General features: G+C 38.2%; 1 protein-coding gene across 1 annotated transcript in view; it reads left to right on the top strand.

Moving 5' to 3' along the window:
• LOC132104444 (protein Jumonji-like) overlaps window positions 1–16028 on the top strand; it is a 100887-nt gene that overhangs the window by 45258 nt on the left and 39601 nt on the right. The window contains exons 2-3 of the mRNA XM_059509921.1: window positions 7691–7826; window positions 14296–14419. Coding sequence (XP_059365904.1) covers window positions 7691–7826; window positions 14296–14419 — 260 coding nt within the window. The remainder of the gene's footprint in view (window positions 1–7690; window positions 7827–14295; window positions 14420–16028) is intronic.

Raw genomic sequence — 16028 nt, 5'->3', positions numbered from 1 at the left:
TCTTGCTTTGACTTTTTCAAGGAATTTGTGTTATAACAAATTTTTTTGATGTTAAGAGAAAGATCATGGTTGGCACGTGGCCTACATTCTTTGTTGATGAAAACCAGGACTATGACTATATTTAGCATCGTTCATACAAACAGGCTTCCAGTGCTCTTCTAAAAGAACCTCTAGCAAGAGTATGGACTGCCTGCCCTGCCAATGAATCCATTGCCATTACATATTCATCTGGGAAAGAAGACGTACAGTATGAACTTTCCACATGCAGATAAAAGAATTTATATTTTATTTTCTCATGCTCCTTTCACTGTCTGTGTGATGTTAATTCTCTTTACAATCTGATTGACTGAAGCCTTTGTAGATGTACAGTTTTCAGGTTTCTAAGGCAAAGACTGTGTGATTGGATAATTGCTACACTCTGGATGGCTGATGTACTTAATGGATGCACCATGTTTTGGAGTCATTTCATTCAGTTTTTCTAGAAAATGTTAAGTTGTTTTATTGTGGAAACTAGTGGATGCATGATTGGTAGATATTGTCTGATTGTTACCGTTAACACACTAAAGCATGATCAGAAAGGCTAGAACTAGTCAGAACTACCTTTGCTTTATCTGTTGTGGTGTGTGCACGTGGTGCAAGATTTAATCACACTCATTGTTTGCTAATGCTGCTGAACAACCTGTCTGGAGGGGATGTTTGCACAAAAGATTGCAATAAAAAGGGAAGTTTCTCAGGCTGAACAGGAAATGCATGCTCAATGGTGGTTACAGACAGATGCTCTGTTTTCAGTTTAGCCTCTGTTGGCTTTTTAAACCTTTTCGAAAATAAACTTTGAATTTAGAGCAAGTAATGTCACATACCTGGTGTCTCATTGACTGGTGGGGATCCTGCATCCTCATTGTGTATTCCCTCATTTGGAATGCTTTAAGTATGTTAAGCCCCAAGTCCCACTTGGGCCATCTATGTGATGGGTGTGTGTATGCATGAGTGTATGCGAATGAGAGACACTTCTCTTCGCTCTGTCACACACCCATGTGCTCCTGGTGCTCATTAATGAGGCTCTAAACTCCTTCGGGATGGAGCAGAGGGGGTTTTGGGAGGCAGGGTGAGTGTTCGTGCGCTGTGGGTAAGTGGCGTCTCTTAGCTGGTGCCAGCTATCGGTGTCTTGCACATCTGAGTACCTGTGCTGCCAACAAGCTCTGCCAGTATATGAATGAGCCTGGCATTGTCACGCTAACTGCCAGTAGCAGCTTTATAATGCTAGTCTTTGTGAAACATTTAGTTTGACACGTTTGTGTGTGTATGTGTTTGTGCATGTTATGAGCAGCTTAGCTTCTTGTATATGATTCTTAAGTCCAAATTGTACTTCTGTTTTAAACCGAACCTATTGCCTTATTGATAGCATTTGGCAATAACACTTCACACACATGCACCAGAAAGTTTAATCCCTTCGTATAACTGATTAAACTAGAGTGTCAAGTATATTTTATATCGCATTGCATTGTAGCATCATTGTGGCAACCCAGTGTGCAATGAAGTGACCTTCAAATTCTGTTTAACCAGAAATGTTGTTCAATTAGCCAGCTATAAACATGTTGATAGTTTAATTGAAATTAACTTACTTCCGAGATTCTCTTCAAACTGTTGTTCTGACATGACAGTAGATGACTGGTTGATGAAAACAATAGCAGCCACTGTGGTTATGCTAACAATGTGACACATACAGGTGCTTCTCAATAAATTAGAATGTCGAGAATTTCATTTATTTCAGTAATTCAACTCAAATTGTAAAACTCATGTATTAAATAAATACAGTGCATACAGACTGAAGTAGTCTAAGTCTTTGATTTTTTTTTTTTTAATTGTGATGATTTTGGCTCACATTTAACAAAAAACTTAACAATTCACTGTTTCAACAAATTAGAATACTTCATAAGACCGATGGAAAAAAAAACATATTTAGTGAATTGCTGGCCTTCTGGAAAGTATGTTAATTTACTGTACTTGTACTCAATACTTGGTAGGGGCTCCTTTTGCTTTAATTACTGCCCAGGTTTCTTTGACAGTGGCCTTCAGCTCATCTGCATTTTTTGGTCTCTTGTTTCTCATTTTCCTCTTGACAATACTCCATAGATTCTCTATGGGGTTCAGGTCTGGTGAGTTTGCAGGCCAGTCAAGCACACCAACACCATGGTCATTTATCCAATTTTTGGTGCTCTTGGCAGTGTAGGCAGGTGCCAAATCCTGCTGGAAAAAGAAATCAGCATCTTCAAAAAGCTGGTCAGCAGAAGGAAGCATGAAGTGCTCCAAAATTTATTGGTAAATGGGTGCAGTGACTTTGGTTTTCAAAAAGCACAATGGACCAACACCAGCAGATGACTTTGCACTCCAAATCATCACAGACTGTGGAAACTTAACACTGGACTTCAAGTAACTTGGGCTATGAGCTTCTCCACCCTTCCTCCAGGCTCTAGGACCTTGGTTTCCAAATGAAATACAAAACTTGCTCTTATCTGACTTTGGACCACTGGGCAACAGTCCTGTTCTTCTTCTCCTTAGCCCGGGTAAGAAGCCCCAGGAGTGGCTTAACAAGAGGAATACGACAACTGTAGCCAAATTCCTTTATGCCTGTGTATGGTGGCTTTTGATGCCTTGACCCCAGCCTCAGTCCATTCCTTGTGAAGTTCGCTTGAGTTTGCTTGACAATCCTCATAAGGCTGCGTCTGGTTCTCTCAGTTGGTGTGCATCTTTTTCTTCCACACTTTTTCGTTCCACTCAACTTTCTGTTAACATGCTTGGATATAGCACTGTGTGAACAGCCATCTTATTTGGCAATGAATGTTTGTGGCTTACCCTCCTTGTGAAGGGAGTCAGTGATTGTCAGAGACAATTTTGAAGGCTCAGGAAACCTTAGCAGGTGTTTTGAGTTAATTAGCTGATTGGCATGTCACCATATTCTAATTTGTTGAGTGAATTGGTTTGTTAGAATTTTTGTTAAATGTGAGCCAAAATCATCACTAACAAAAGAACCAAAGACTTAAACAACTTCAGTCTGTGTGCATTGAATTTATTTAATACAGGATTTTCACAATTTGAGTTGAATTACTGAAATAAATTAACTTTTTCTTGACATTCTAATTTATTGAGAAGCACCTATACTTGTAAGAGATGCACCGATCAATCGGCCAGGGATCAGAATCGGTCGATTTTCCTCATGATCAGCCCTAATCAGTGACGGCCGATCAGTGACACTTTTTTCCGATTTTGAGAAGATCTGTTTTGTTACCAGCAGCACAGGAAATAATGCCAGCCGTGCATTCTCACTCTATTCTCTCCAAAGACAACTTCTCTCCCACACACACACATCTCTTTGCACCAGTTAAACAGTGCTAGTACTGCACATTATTTTAGTCATTCCCACAGGTTTCGCACTTACACCAAAAGCACGTGCACCACCATTGATTTATTTCAGTGGAGCGCCAAAATGAGTGGCTTACTGCGTTAAAATTTTCAAATACATACAAAATTATGTCAAAATCCCTGTCTTTGCGTTTATGCAGTTAAACACATCTTAATGACAGATGTCGAGAGCACATTATTGTAGCACGAAAGCACATTAATATAATGCGCGAGAGCAAATGTCTATGCTCGCGGATTTCCTTTTCTCTCACACAAAACCGGACGCGTGCGTTCAGATACACACTGCTCTCACCTGGAGAGAGTCTGTGCACTTAAAATGTGTCTCTCCTCTCGCTTAGACTGTTTCCTCTGCACTCACAAATCTCTGTATGCTCATGTACTAGATATTAACTCTTTTCACACCTGAATTAAACATTGGCAAAAGTTATTATACACTTTTAAAAAGTAGTCTCAAAACAGATACGTTCAGGGCTTTCCTTGATTTTTTTATTTTTTATTGTTGTATTTAAACTATAAAATGGTTATTGTAATTTTTTTTACTAGGCCCACTTGATCTCTTTTATGTTTGTATTCTGTTATTTTCTGTGAATGCACATTAGGAATTGGGTGCTTGGATGATTTGTACATATAACCTCTGTCTTGGTTGGTCTCTGAGCAATTTATCTAAAAACAGCATATTATCATCTATTGCTCTAAAGACTTCATATAAAAGATCAATGTTATGTCACAATATGTCAGATACCTCAACTGAATTTAAAATAATTGCAGTAAATTCTCAGTTGGTATGATGGCAATAATTCCTATCAAATCAACTATAGTTATAGTATTTGATTATATCTATAATTATAGTTGATATCGGCAGATTCTCATACTATACTTAAAATGTGCTCTCATACTATCCCATGTATCCTGTCATGATTTTATTTTAATTGTAAATCAAAAAAAAAAAAAGTAATAATAAAATAAATGTTCATTTCGATTCATCTGTTTTTAGCATTCTTAAATGCTAAACTGTCCATTTTAAAGGCGAAGTGTGAAATTAGCATTAAATATGTATTGGCATGGTATAATTACCTCAGAAAAAAGTCTGTTCCGTGATCATCATGTTTATAACTTGACTCTCAGGGAGAAAAATGCAAATAGGTTGTTTCCCATGTGTTCAGCTATCACAACTGCAGGTGCTACGTTGACTCCTGAAAGCCTTGTCAATTCGCACTTCCTTGAGTTACAAAACACAAGCTAACACTGAATATCTACAGAAATCAGAGCCTCTGTGACTTTGCATTTTCACTGGACAACATATTTAACTTATGTACAAAATGGCGCAACCCTGTTGAAAAAAAAACAGCAAATGCTGGTTAGGTAGGCTATGTTTAAAGCATGACTGCTGGTTTAAGCTGGTCCTAAGCTGGTCCTGAGCAGGAGCTAGTTGCTTAGGACCAGCTCATGACCAGCTAAGGACCATCTTAAACAAGCAGCCATGCTTCAAAACATACCAATCCAGCATATGCAGTTTTTTTCAACGGGGAAATGCACAAGTGAACTCGAACTAAGTTAGGTTGATGCCCTCTTCCCATAACAACACACCGAAACATGGCATATAAAACCAAAGAATTCAAAAAGTTTTATTATAGTAGTGTTCTCATTATAATGTTATATGACAGTCCCAATCATAATCATTTATAAAAAAAAAATGTCGCTGCTGTTTGAGCTGCATGCACTGAACTGAAGATGATTACTAACTAAACCAAATGCATTAAATATGAGATAAATCAGATATATGTGCATAGAATCAGCACAATAGTACAACATACAATTGCACAAAAGGCCACAAATGCACAAGCGAACTTAACTGTGACAGTCCTGTATCAATTAAGGGCTAAAAAATCTATAACATTATTTTGCAATGATGTTCTCATTGTAATTTTATGTAGCCTATATGATAGATTTGCCCTGCAAATGTTGCACTTAACTGTATTTTCCTTTTAGAAGTGATTCCAATCATATTTCAAGCAATTCAAAACCATCATTGTGAACAATGAAGAAATTAAGGCATTTTTTAATCGTCCACATTTTCTTTTCAGGTCAATGACGATAACAGTAAAAATTTACATTTATCGGCCGATACCGATATATTGGTCGATGCATCCCTAGTAATGTGACTGCTCCATTCTTCTGATCATTGTTTTTATTGCAGGCTAGTGAACCGTGCTGCGCTCCTACAGCTCTCTTAACGCCAGTATCCAGCACAGCATTTTTCCCCCGAACTGGAATGCTATATGTAGCGCGAGAAGGAAATAATTGTGGCGGCTTGCCAGGCTTTGAGGGAAGGGGGCACTGAAAGGAGGGTGGAAAGGGAAAAATGAAAACAAACTTGAAGGCAAAGCATCCATGGTCGGCTCCCAGAGTTGAGAGAGTAGCATTTTCTTTTTTTCTTTTTTTTTTCAGATGGGAGTGTGTGCGCGCTGTGAGGAGTAATACTCTATCCAGAGAGAGACGCTGGCAAAGTGCCAGACCGCGAGGTGATAGCGAGCGCGGGGTAATTGCTGCCTACACGGCAGCCTGCTGGATTGTGCTCCTGGGATCCAGTGACAGCATCACCCCTCTGAGCACTTCAGCCCACCACGCCGTCTGCGCAGAGCGCTCTACGCACACTCATACGCTGATATTATTGAATAGGACCCTAGCATGGCATATTAGAGCAATAATATGTAGTTAATTCTTAAAACTGACGCTTTGTATCACTTGATAATTCTGGTGTATGTGAGAAAAGCTCTGTGGTTGAGCTGCGGCTTTGCATGCAGGCTATTTTGAGACGTGCTCTGTCTGTCTGTGTGTGCGTGCACGTCTGCAGGTGTGTGTGTGTGTCTCTAACGAGGTGCTCTGGTGGTTTCACACACCACACGCCCAATCAGCTGCTGTCAGGATTCTGCAGCGCATCAGTGCGTAGAGCAGTCTCGAGGTGTGTGTGTGTGTGTGTGTGTGTTGACATGTCTGCTGGGAGATCTGATGTTTACCTGTCAGTGTCAGCCCCCGCACAGGAACTCGCACAAGCACACACTCCCATGCCTTTTGTTTCCCTAAGCCCCACCTTCTGCTTAACCCCACAGGAGACAATGCCACCCATGCAACCCTACACTAATTTGGCCTTCCTTCCAGATTTGTCCAGTTTTAGGTCTCAAAATCATTAAATTGACAATAGTCATGTGTAGCACCGGAACCTTTACTATCTGTTAGTGATGTTTGAGGTCTGATGTTTTTTAAGGGATTAAAACATCACATGCAGAGATCTCTTTCCAGGATTTAGTTTAGTAACAATTCACCGAGGTCAGACTGTTTTTATCATGTGGCATTGTCTTCACCTTGACTCTTTCATTCACGTGTAGAAGGCTTCATTACTTTCTTACTATTTTTGTGTTTTTGTAGCTGTCTAAGTGGTGTGCTTCTCCTTTAGTACAGTAACTGTGAGAAACACAACTCCCCCACCACCACAGCACAGGAATGTCTGTAGTTCCCCTCTCGAGACGAGCGCTCCGAGAGAGAGAGGAAGCTGTTATTGTCTGTGTGGGAAATAACATTTTAACTGGCTCTTTGAATGTCAACATAATGCGGTTATTTGCTACCATCAGTGTCTTTAACCTCATCTACAGATCAATTCCACTGATAAAACTTATGTACTCGCTGTATTTAAACATGTTTATTTTTTATCTTCTCTTATTTCATTTAATATTAAAATTGCTTTTGTTTTTGACTAGTGCGCTACTGCTATTTATTAAAAAATGTATAATGAATGAAAATAACAACTCCTACAGCACACGTTTGTTATTTATAGGATGCCTGTGAGAACCTGACCTGTGTGTGGAAAATGATTCTATAGATAGATTCAGAGTTGTTATCAAGGACTGTGTCTGGAAAGGAAACTGTATTTGTTTTTTGCTTTTTTGGAAAGGAAGTCCTTGTCTTTGTTCCATTCTTAGAATCTCTCTAAAAGGTGATCGAGTTTTTGAAATAGTCCAAGATCAAACAAATCATTGCCACTCAAGTAGAGGGAAAATGAAGTCATCATGAATCATCACAATAACAGAATTTGATGTCTGGCAGGAAAGTGTGTGTTTGTGTGCCTTTTAAGTTAGATTTTTCTTATCTCTTTACATGAAAAGTGGTGTAGATTGATTTTATTTGTTTACTCAAGCAGTTGTATTTGAGTTTGTCAGTGTCTTGAGTGCTGATGAGTTCTCTACAGTAGTGCTGATCTGCTTTCTCTTTACAGGACGATAATGATGGGATGCCCTGGTCGGAGGAGCGAGTGGTGCGGAAGGTGCTCTATCTTTCACTGAAGGAGTTCAAGAGCGCTCAAAAGCGCCAGCTCTGTGATGACCTCAGCAATGGAGGGAAAGGGCCTAATGGTATGACACACTTTCAAAGTCTTTTCTTCACCAAGTGTCTAAACACTCAGGGTAATAGCTTGGTAAAATGTACACAGGTACGTTTTTGTTCACTTTTTAATCTGCTGGACAAGTCTGTTACCAGCACTTTTACATGGTGACCATCCTTTTTTTTTCCTGAACATGTCTTGGCCAGGATTTCTAAATTGCCTAAAATGTCCAGGTTTTAGCTTTGTTTTTCTATTGTTTTCATGAAAACTAGTTTGAGTGCATGCATTGTTCATAATCGACCAATCGTGGCATGCCAGAAGTTGGGATCTACAGAGAGCGGTCAAAGCAATACAGATATGTGCATATACAATGTATGAGGACCATAGAGAGAACATTAACAGCAAAACAAAGCCAAAACCCAGAAATTGATTTAGCACTTTCTCTTTGAGTATAGTGCAAAGATTGGTTTGATTTGATTTGATCTGCTTTGCTTCTAAGGAGCTTCTAAGGAAGTTTCTAGTGAGTATATGTGTAAAAGTGAAATATGATCTAGGAGCTTCAGAGCTCTGGAAGTCGTCTGATAGCTACATGTCTGACGCTGCAGCTCAGTAGTCTGGGACTTCACTTCACACGGCTTTAGAATCAATCAATCAATCAATCAACATTTATTTGTATAGCGCTTTACAACAACCGTCAGGTATCCAAAGTGCTTCACATCATAGAATACAATAAACATCATATCATACAATAAATACATATAACAAAAAAGAAAACAGCAAGAGGGAAATTGTGTCACCACTACTATGTATTAAAAGCCATCCTAAACAGGTGGGTTTTAAGTTTAGACCTAAAAAGAGTTTCATCTGCAGTTGTACGGATATCAGGGGGTAACTTGTTCCAAAGTCTTGGGGCAGCAACTGCAAACGCCTGATCACCCCAACTCTTGTACTTTGACCTTGGGACTTCTAAAACCAGTTGATTTGAAGACCGTAACGACCGGCTGTGCTCACGCAGGGTTAAAATCTCACTTATGTATTCCGGTGCTCGGCCATTTAGGGCCTTAAAAACGAACAACAAAATCTTAAAATCTATTCTAAACTCTACTGGAAGCCAGTGTAAGGAATAGAGGACAGGAGTAATGTGTACACGCTTAGGTGTATTTGTTAAAAACCGAGCGGCAGCATTTTGCACAAGTTGAAGTCGTGCAATAGAGCCTTGACTTAAACCTACATAGAGAGCATTACAATAATCCAACCTCGAACTAATAAAAGCATGAATCACCTTTTCTAGATCATGCCTATTAAGAAAAGGCTTAACTTTAGCTAGAAGACGAAGCTGAAAAAAGCCAGAGCTTTCACTAAAAAGAGCTCTGAGTCACTACAGGGAACAAAGAACAGGCCTCATAAATACGAGTCTGCACAGCCAGACAGAGATGAGGGGAAAGCCTCCTCTTAAAGTGGGCTTACCCATTTTATCACTCAATTGGAAAAAGAGAGGGAAAAATTACAACAGAAGTGAAATTATTCCCTTTCACCATTTCATCAGGATTGACAGGACACTTCTCTTTACTTAGTGTAGACTGCATAATTTAAATACATGTGAATGAAACAAGGCTGTGAGAAATAGTCCACTAAGTATGCCATAATGTATTAAAATAACAAAAATTACAGGCTAATACTCCTGTTACACAAATATTTGAGATCACATAGGTGAAATTGTTGCAAACACTGTTTCAAGTCACTTCTAAGGTCCTAGCTCAGGTCTTATTTTAACAACAGAGTTTGTTTTCTAATGTAAATATTTTTGAAAGACTTTCAGATATTTTTCAAACTTTGTCAATGTTTCGTCTGCTAAATTGATTGATGTCCACAAACAGCATATTAAATGGCCTGTATTCTCTTGCAACCTTATTTTGTTTGCAAACAATTATCTCAACTACACTGAACATCAGAGTAGCTGCCATGTGGTTGGCTGGTGACAGGTAATCTGGTCCCAGTGACTCTAAAAACAGCAGGAGTTCAATCACAAACCCCCAAGCCGAAGGGGTTTCTGTTGACACTATGGCAGGTGGTTAGATATACACTCTTTGAATAAACTTTTAAACTGATAATAAGCTCTTATGACAACAGCCCTTCATCTTGTTTTCATGTTGTTGTACCTCAGGTAATGCTAATCCCTTTGAACACAGGGTATTTAAGGAAGGGTGATGCATGTAGACTTTGTTCACAGATGCAAATGCTCAACAGACACAAGCGCAGCGTGTTTTGACTTGAAAGGATCAGCGTCAGATTTAGGTTTTGTCTATGTGTTAGCAATCACTGATGATTTTTACTGCTCAAGAGAAGTCAGTGAACAACATAAGATGGGACGAGTTATGGAGCGAGAGCCACATTCACAGTTTCTTAAAAAAAAAAAAACCTGCTCTATCATCATCTTGTTTTTTCATTGTGTCAGCTTATTTTTCTCCCTTGCGGAACCACTCTCTGAGATTGTGACTTGTTGACAACTGTATCCATGGACAGTGTTTTTTTTTTTGTGCGTTTTGTTTTGTATGATTTTTGTTTTGTTTCCTTAATCTTAGACCATCTTAAATGAAGCTCATTACAGTTAATGCACAGATCCATGAGTAATGGAGAGTCTGAGGGAACCAAACTCCATGTGGCTGCAAATCACTACTCGGCTGCTCTGCTCCTGAAGCCCATCGTTTCCCAGCTCAGCTGGCAGAGCAGACAAAAGGGGACCATCAGGGGATGTGTTTTAGCTTTTGTGTTCCAAACAATGTGGCACTGGCGTCCATTTAGAGGCGGCGTTAAGGGGACAAAAACAGCCTATTTTGACCAAAGCAACTAAGTCTGCCGCCACAAGCCAGACATACTCTTATTAAAGGGGACGTATGCTTTATGTAACATTTATTTTTGCTCAAGAGTCCACTTGCAATATTAGTCAAGCAGTCGTAATTTACTTGACATGACCAATTCCGTAGCAGACTGTTTACATAAAATGCATATAGCTATCAGTTGTCACTCTGTATTTCCCAGTAATATGTCTTAGTAAGATGATATTTTAATGCTTATTTTTATGATCCAAGCTGTGTTTTTTTGTGGGGTCAAAAATGTAATGCAATGCAATACAATGAACAAATAAACATTCCTCAAAAACCAGATGATCATATTTGATAGTCATAATTCATCATGAATCTAAAGAAATTATGTTTGGATAAACAAGTAAACCTTCAGTCCAGTAAATCTTGAAACATTAGTAACAATATAAAATCTATTCTTACATTCTCTTTTCACTATTCCCAGCAAAAAGACATGTGAACTATGACCTGAATGGTTTTAGAATAATCCCTGCAAAAAATATATATATAAACTATCAATCAGACAACAAATGGCATTTAAAAGATTGTGTACCACAAGTTTTTTACATGTTGATAATTTATACCACTTAGAATGTTTTGAAACACTTTCTATGAAGCCTGTATTTATAATACATTATAAGGGTATTCTTATGGTATTATAATGAATGCATAATGCATTATAAAAAACCTTATAATATGTTGTATCATCTCATGAATATTCATAAGAACAGTTTTAATATAATATTTACTTATTTGTGGTTATAGCTTTTAAGAGTATGATGATTTATAACACAATGAACACGTTGCATCCACTTTTACAATGGATTATATTTCTCACAGTTATAATGTATTATAAGTCTCATATCTTGCCATTCTGATGCTACTTTACTTAAAGCGGTCAAAGACCACTCATAAGTAGTAATAATTTTAATAATAATAGTAATAAATTCTCTCAATCATAAGCCATAAGATCAGATATCAGATCAGATGAATCTGTAATATGACACATTTGCTTTGAACAATTTTTATTGTAATATGAGTTTGATTATTTTGATGGTACCCTTTAGACAGCTGTTGATAAGTAACTCTGCAATAATATCAATGATTGCTCATTAGAGTATTAGCATGTCTGCTACTGTAAATATATACTAACACTTTATTTTAATGGTCAACCAACAGATAAACTGACTATAAGTGTATTTGCAAGTACCTCAACTTATTTCACCTTACTAGATTCTACCATTCTTGAGCATAGTAATACTCTAATGAGAGTTAGTTGGCATGTAGTGGCTTATAGTTGTTTACAGTCGATTGATTAAGGGGACCGTCAAAATAAAATGTAACCAAATAAAACATGGAATTTTTTTTTCATTTGTAGTGTTAAGCTCACATCAATTAATCAACATTGGCTCCACAGGAAACGCTTTAATAACACTCAATATCTAACAACTCACAAGCTGAAGTATACTGTGCAGATCTTAAACAATGTCAAGATATGAAACAGTCCATTATTCTGTAAATGAAGTTGATTTAATATGGTGTTCATTGTGTGTTATAAATAATCATACTCTTAAACTTATAACCACATATACTTAAGTATTATGATGTATTATAATTGTTATTATGATTATTCATGAGTTGATATAACATATTATAAGGTATTTTAGAATGCATTATGCATTCGTTATAATGCCTTAAGAATACCCTTATAGTGTATTATAAATACGGGCTTCATAGAAAGTGTTACCAGTTGCGTATCAGTTATGACACAGTTGGTATTATAAAGTTAAGGAAACTAGTCTGTCTTTTTAATGTTTTAATTTTAATTTTTTTTTTGCGGTCCTCAAAAAAGTCCTCAGTTCAGTTTAAGACCAGGCCAAGGTCAATGGACCACACATTGACTCCTTATGATGGCATGAAGTTTTGCCATTTATATATGGCATAACATGTTTTGTGTTGTTACAATTACACTCTTAGCATCTGATCTGTGATGGGACACTCCTATACCATGTTTCTTTATTGGTTTGTATTCGAAATTAACTAATGGGTCGCACATCATAACACCACACTGCTAAAGTGACATCTCGCTCTCTGTGGAAACCAGGAGACGAACGCAGCGAGGTGACAGGCTTAGTTAAACACGCATAAATATGATTAAAGGCCCTAAAGGACAGACGGTTGATAAACCGTCACACGCTCTCCCGGCCTGTAGATAGTGAGAGAGTAACAGAGAGAGAGAGACAGGACATTTGGCTCCGCTAGACTCTGACTGTCTTTCACACAGCCACTCAAGTGAGACCAACATATGTAAAACACGGCGCGGGAAGCGAGCAGCCTGCGTTAAGCTGTTTACATCTGATCCCTCTCCACCCACGTCGGCTTGGCTCGGCCGGCTCTTTCGGGTTTTGGCTTCCCATGTTGTGATGAAGGCAGCGGATCGTGAGCTTGTTTGTTCTTGCAATCGAAGAGTTGTTGTAAATGACCAGTTTTGACTATAGGAAATTACCAAGCACATGTTTTCTGCTTTCCTTTTTGGAGTTAAATGGTCCCAATTTTCTCAATGACAATGTTTTGTCCCATGAGAATAGACCTCTTAGGACTTCGCTTAGATGCTTTGAAGTCCAGCCATATTGGTCTGTATATGAGAGAGAAGCCTTTTTATAGCTTTTCATGTATGTGTTGGAAAGCAGCTTTATTGTAGTCTTTATGTTCTGCAGCTGTTTTTGGAGATTTGAGGTCCAGCTCTGGGAGTGTTTGGTGATTCTGGATATTCACTTAACAAATGTTACTAAACACAGAAATTAAATTAGCTGAGCTGTATAAAAGCAGATTTAACTCCGTAATTCTGGATGCTCTAGTGTTAACATCCAGAGCTCTTTAGACGTTGCATTACAGATTTCCTTGTTTTAAATGCTGTTCACACAGGGTTTAACTCACCGGACTGTCCAGAAACCAGAATAAATATTTATCTTTCTTTTAATTCAAAATATTTAATTAATTATTTTCACTTTTCCTTGCTAACTTATTTGGATAACAATTTAGTAGCGACCAATTCTCCCTATTAACTAGTTGCTTATTAGAATTAACATGTTGGCCTGTTTATTAGTACTTATAAAGCACATATTCTGCATGACCGTTTTCTACATCCCTAATCCTACTCGATACCTAATCTCTAAACAACCATCTTACTAACAATAAGCAGCCAATTAGGAGTTTATTGATGCAAAAGTCATAGTTAATGGATTGTTAATAGCGAGAATTGGACCTGTTAAAATAAAGTTTGACCATTATTTATTGAGATCCCACTTACTGCAGTCCAGAGTGTTTTAGTTTAAACTTTTGAATGTAAAAATTTGCATCAAAACAAAGTCTACTAACAACCTATTCACGCTGAATGTTACGTTTAAATCTTTCTCTCTCTCTCTCTCTCTCTCTCTCTCTCTCTCTGTGGTTGGACTTTTAAATAAACTATCTTTCTTTTTCCATTTGCTCATACTCCATTTAAATTATGCATTGCATTATTAAAGCAAAACTACACTGTAGTGATGACATTTCATCTTAAATTTGATTACTTGGCATGCTGCATCTGGAGGTTGTTACTGTTTCTCAGGTTTTTGCTGTTTCTATCTTTCACTACAGCTTCATTTCCAAATGGGCAGCTGAATGGATGTGGGTCTAAGGGAGGATGTAAAGAGAACGGGTTTTGCTCTCAGAGTACAGATGGAAGCAGCGAGTACTCCGAGGACTGCCCAGCCAAAAAGAGGTGAGTGACCCGCTCTCGCTCTCTCAGAGGTCCATGTTAAAGAGTTGGTTGGGTCCCTGGTGGGTAACTTGAGCTGAGACTGCACTTTCATAGACCGCTGAAGAAGAGAGTATGAAAACGGATGGCATTAGTAGTGCGTTATTCTCAAACTGAGATATTTCACTTACTGAATATGTCAGCCTTCCTGTTTTGAATTTCCCCATTTATTTCTATTTCTGGCTTTATTTAGCAGAAAAGAAAGTCAGAAGGAAAAAAAAAATGGCTTCATTAAAAGGAGTCGTAGGACCTTGTAACAAGTGGTAATTCTTTGAAATGAATTGCCTTCATGGTTGGTTTTAATTAGTCACTTTAAGACATGCTTAAACATTTTTAATGATTAATTAAAAACAGCAGAGTTAATATGTCCAAGTACAGGCGGTAATTAACCATTCAGCATGTAATTTCTTAGGATGTTGTAATCTGTGATTTGGAAAAGCTCTGAAGAGAGAGAGAGAGGATTCAAGCTGCTTGGGGAAAAAGCATAATAGACAAGGTTTTTTTTAGCTGTACCTTTGAGGCAGACGCTGTCTGGAAAATGGTGAGAAAAACCAGTGACGGGCAGTGGCGGTTCTACACTGTAGACATGTCCCTGGCCACCCCTGTGGCCACCCCCGTGCTGAAAAAAAAAAGTAATATGATTTTCTTTTACTGTCTATGGATTTTACACGCGAGCGCCAAAAGCGGAACTAATGTGACGCAACGTTCTACACGGGTAAATTAGTGCAGCGCACCCAAACACTTAGGAACTTAGTCATATAGACGGTTTCATCGGGCGCATGCGCCTGGACCTAAGTTAACTTCCGGTCTGTGTTGTGTATATCGGTCTGGCTGCAGTGCCTTCTACAAACGCAGTTAATGTCAAGGTGATGAGTAGACTGAAGTTGGGCTTTATTTATTTTTGGAGACTCGCCACAATTTTAAAACTGATTGATTTTCAAAAAGGCTTCGTTGAATAAACATGAGTAACGTTACGTACTGCACGTTTAATAATAATAATTCCTTACATTTATATGTTTAACTATCAAAACGAGGCACAGGTGTTTTTATATCGCTGTATTTCTGAAGGAAGACTTGCATGTTATATGTCTGATAAAGCAGTGTGTGAGCGTACCAGCTCTGCTTTGTTTACAGCTGTTACTGGGGAAACCTCTATTTCTCGCCCTTTATGTCTATGCAACATCTCCTGCTGGCAAAGAATGAATTTGCATTTTCATTAAGTCCGCCTGATCCACGCAGCAAACATATTTTGTTTGTTATCAAAAAATATCTACTCTAGAGGGACTTGGCTGTTGTTATTGATTCCATATATCTATGATTGATTCTATTTGGAAGTCTACCGGAAGTTAAGTTAGGTCCACAAAAGCGCGCATGCACAGTAACGTTCGTTTATGTTGTTGCCGTTGAAACCGTCTATTCAGGGATGCAAACATCGCGCTTTTCAGCGCCTCCCGTTTTTTTCACATCAGTTTGGGTGACTTGGGTCTGATTATAATTTCTCAAAGTCATCTGAAGCAATTCCATAGCTTAATGTTATGGACAGAAGACTATTTACATCATTAAATTAAAGTTT

The sequence above is a fragment of the Carassius carassius genome, chromosome 25 (assembly GCF_963082965.1).
Source record: "Carassius carassius chromosome 25, fCarCar2.1, whole genome shotgun sequence".
NCBI classification, from domain to species: Eukaryota; Metazoa; Chordata; class Actinopteri; order Cypriniformes; family Cyprinidae; genus Carassius; species Carassius carassius.
This window is presented reverse-complemented; position numbering and strand designations above follow the sequence as displayed.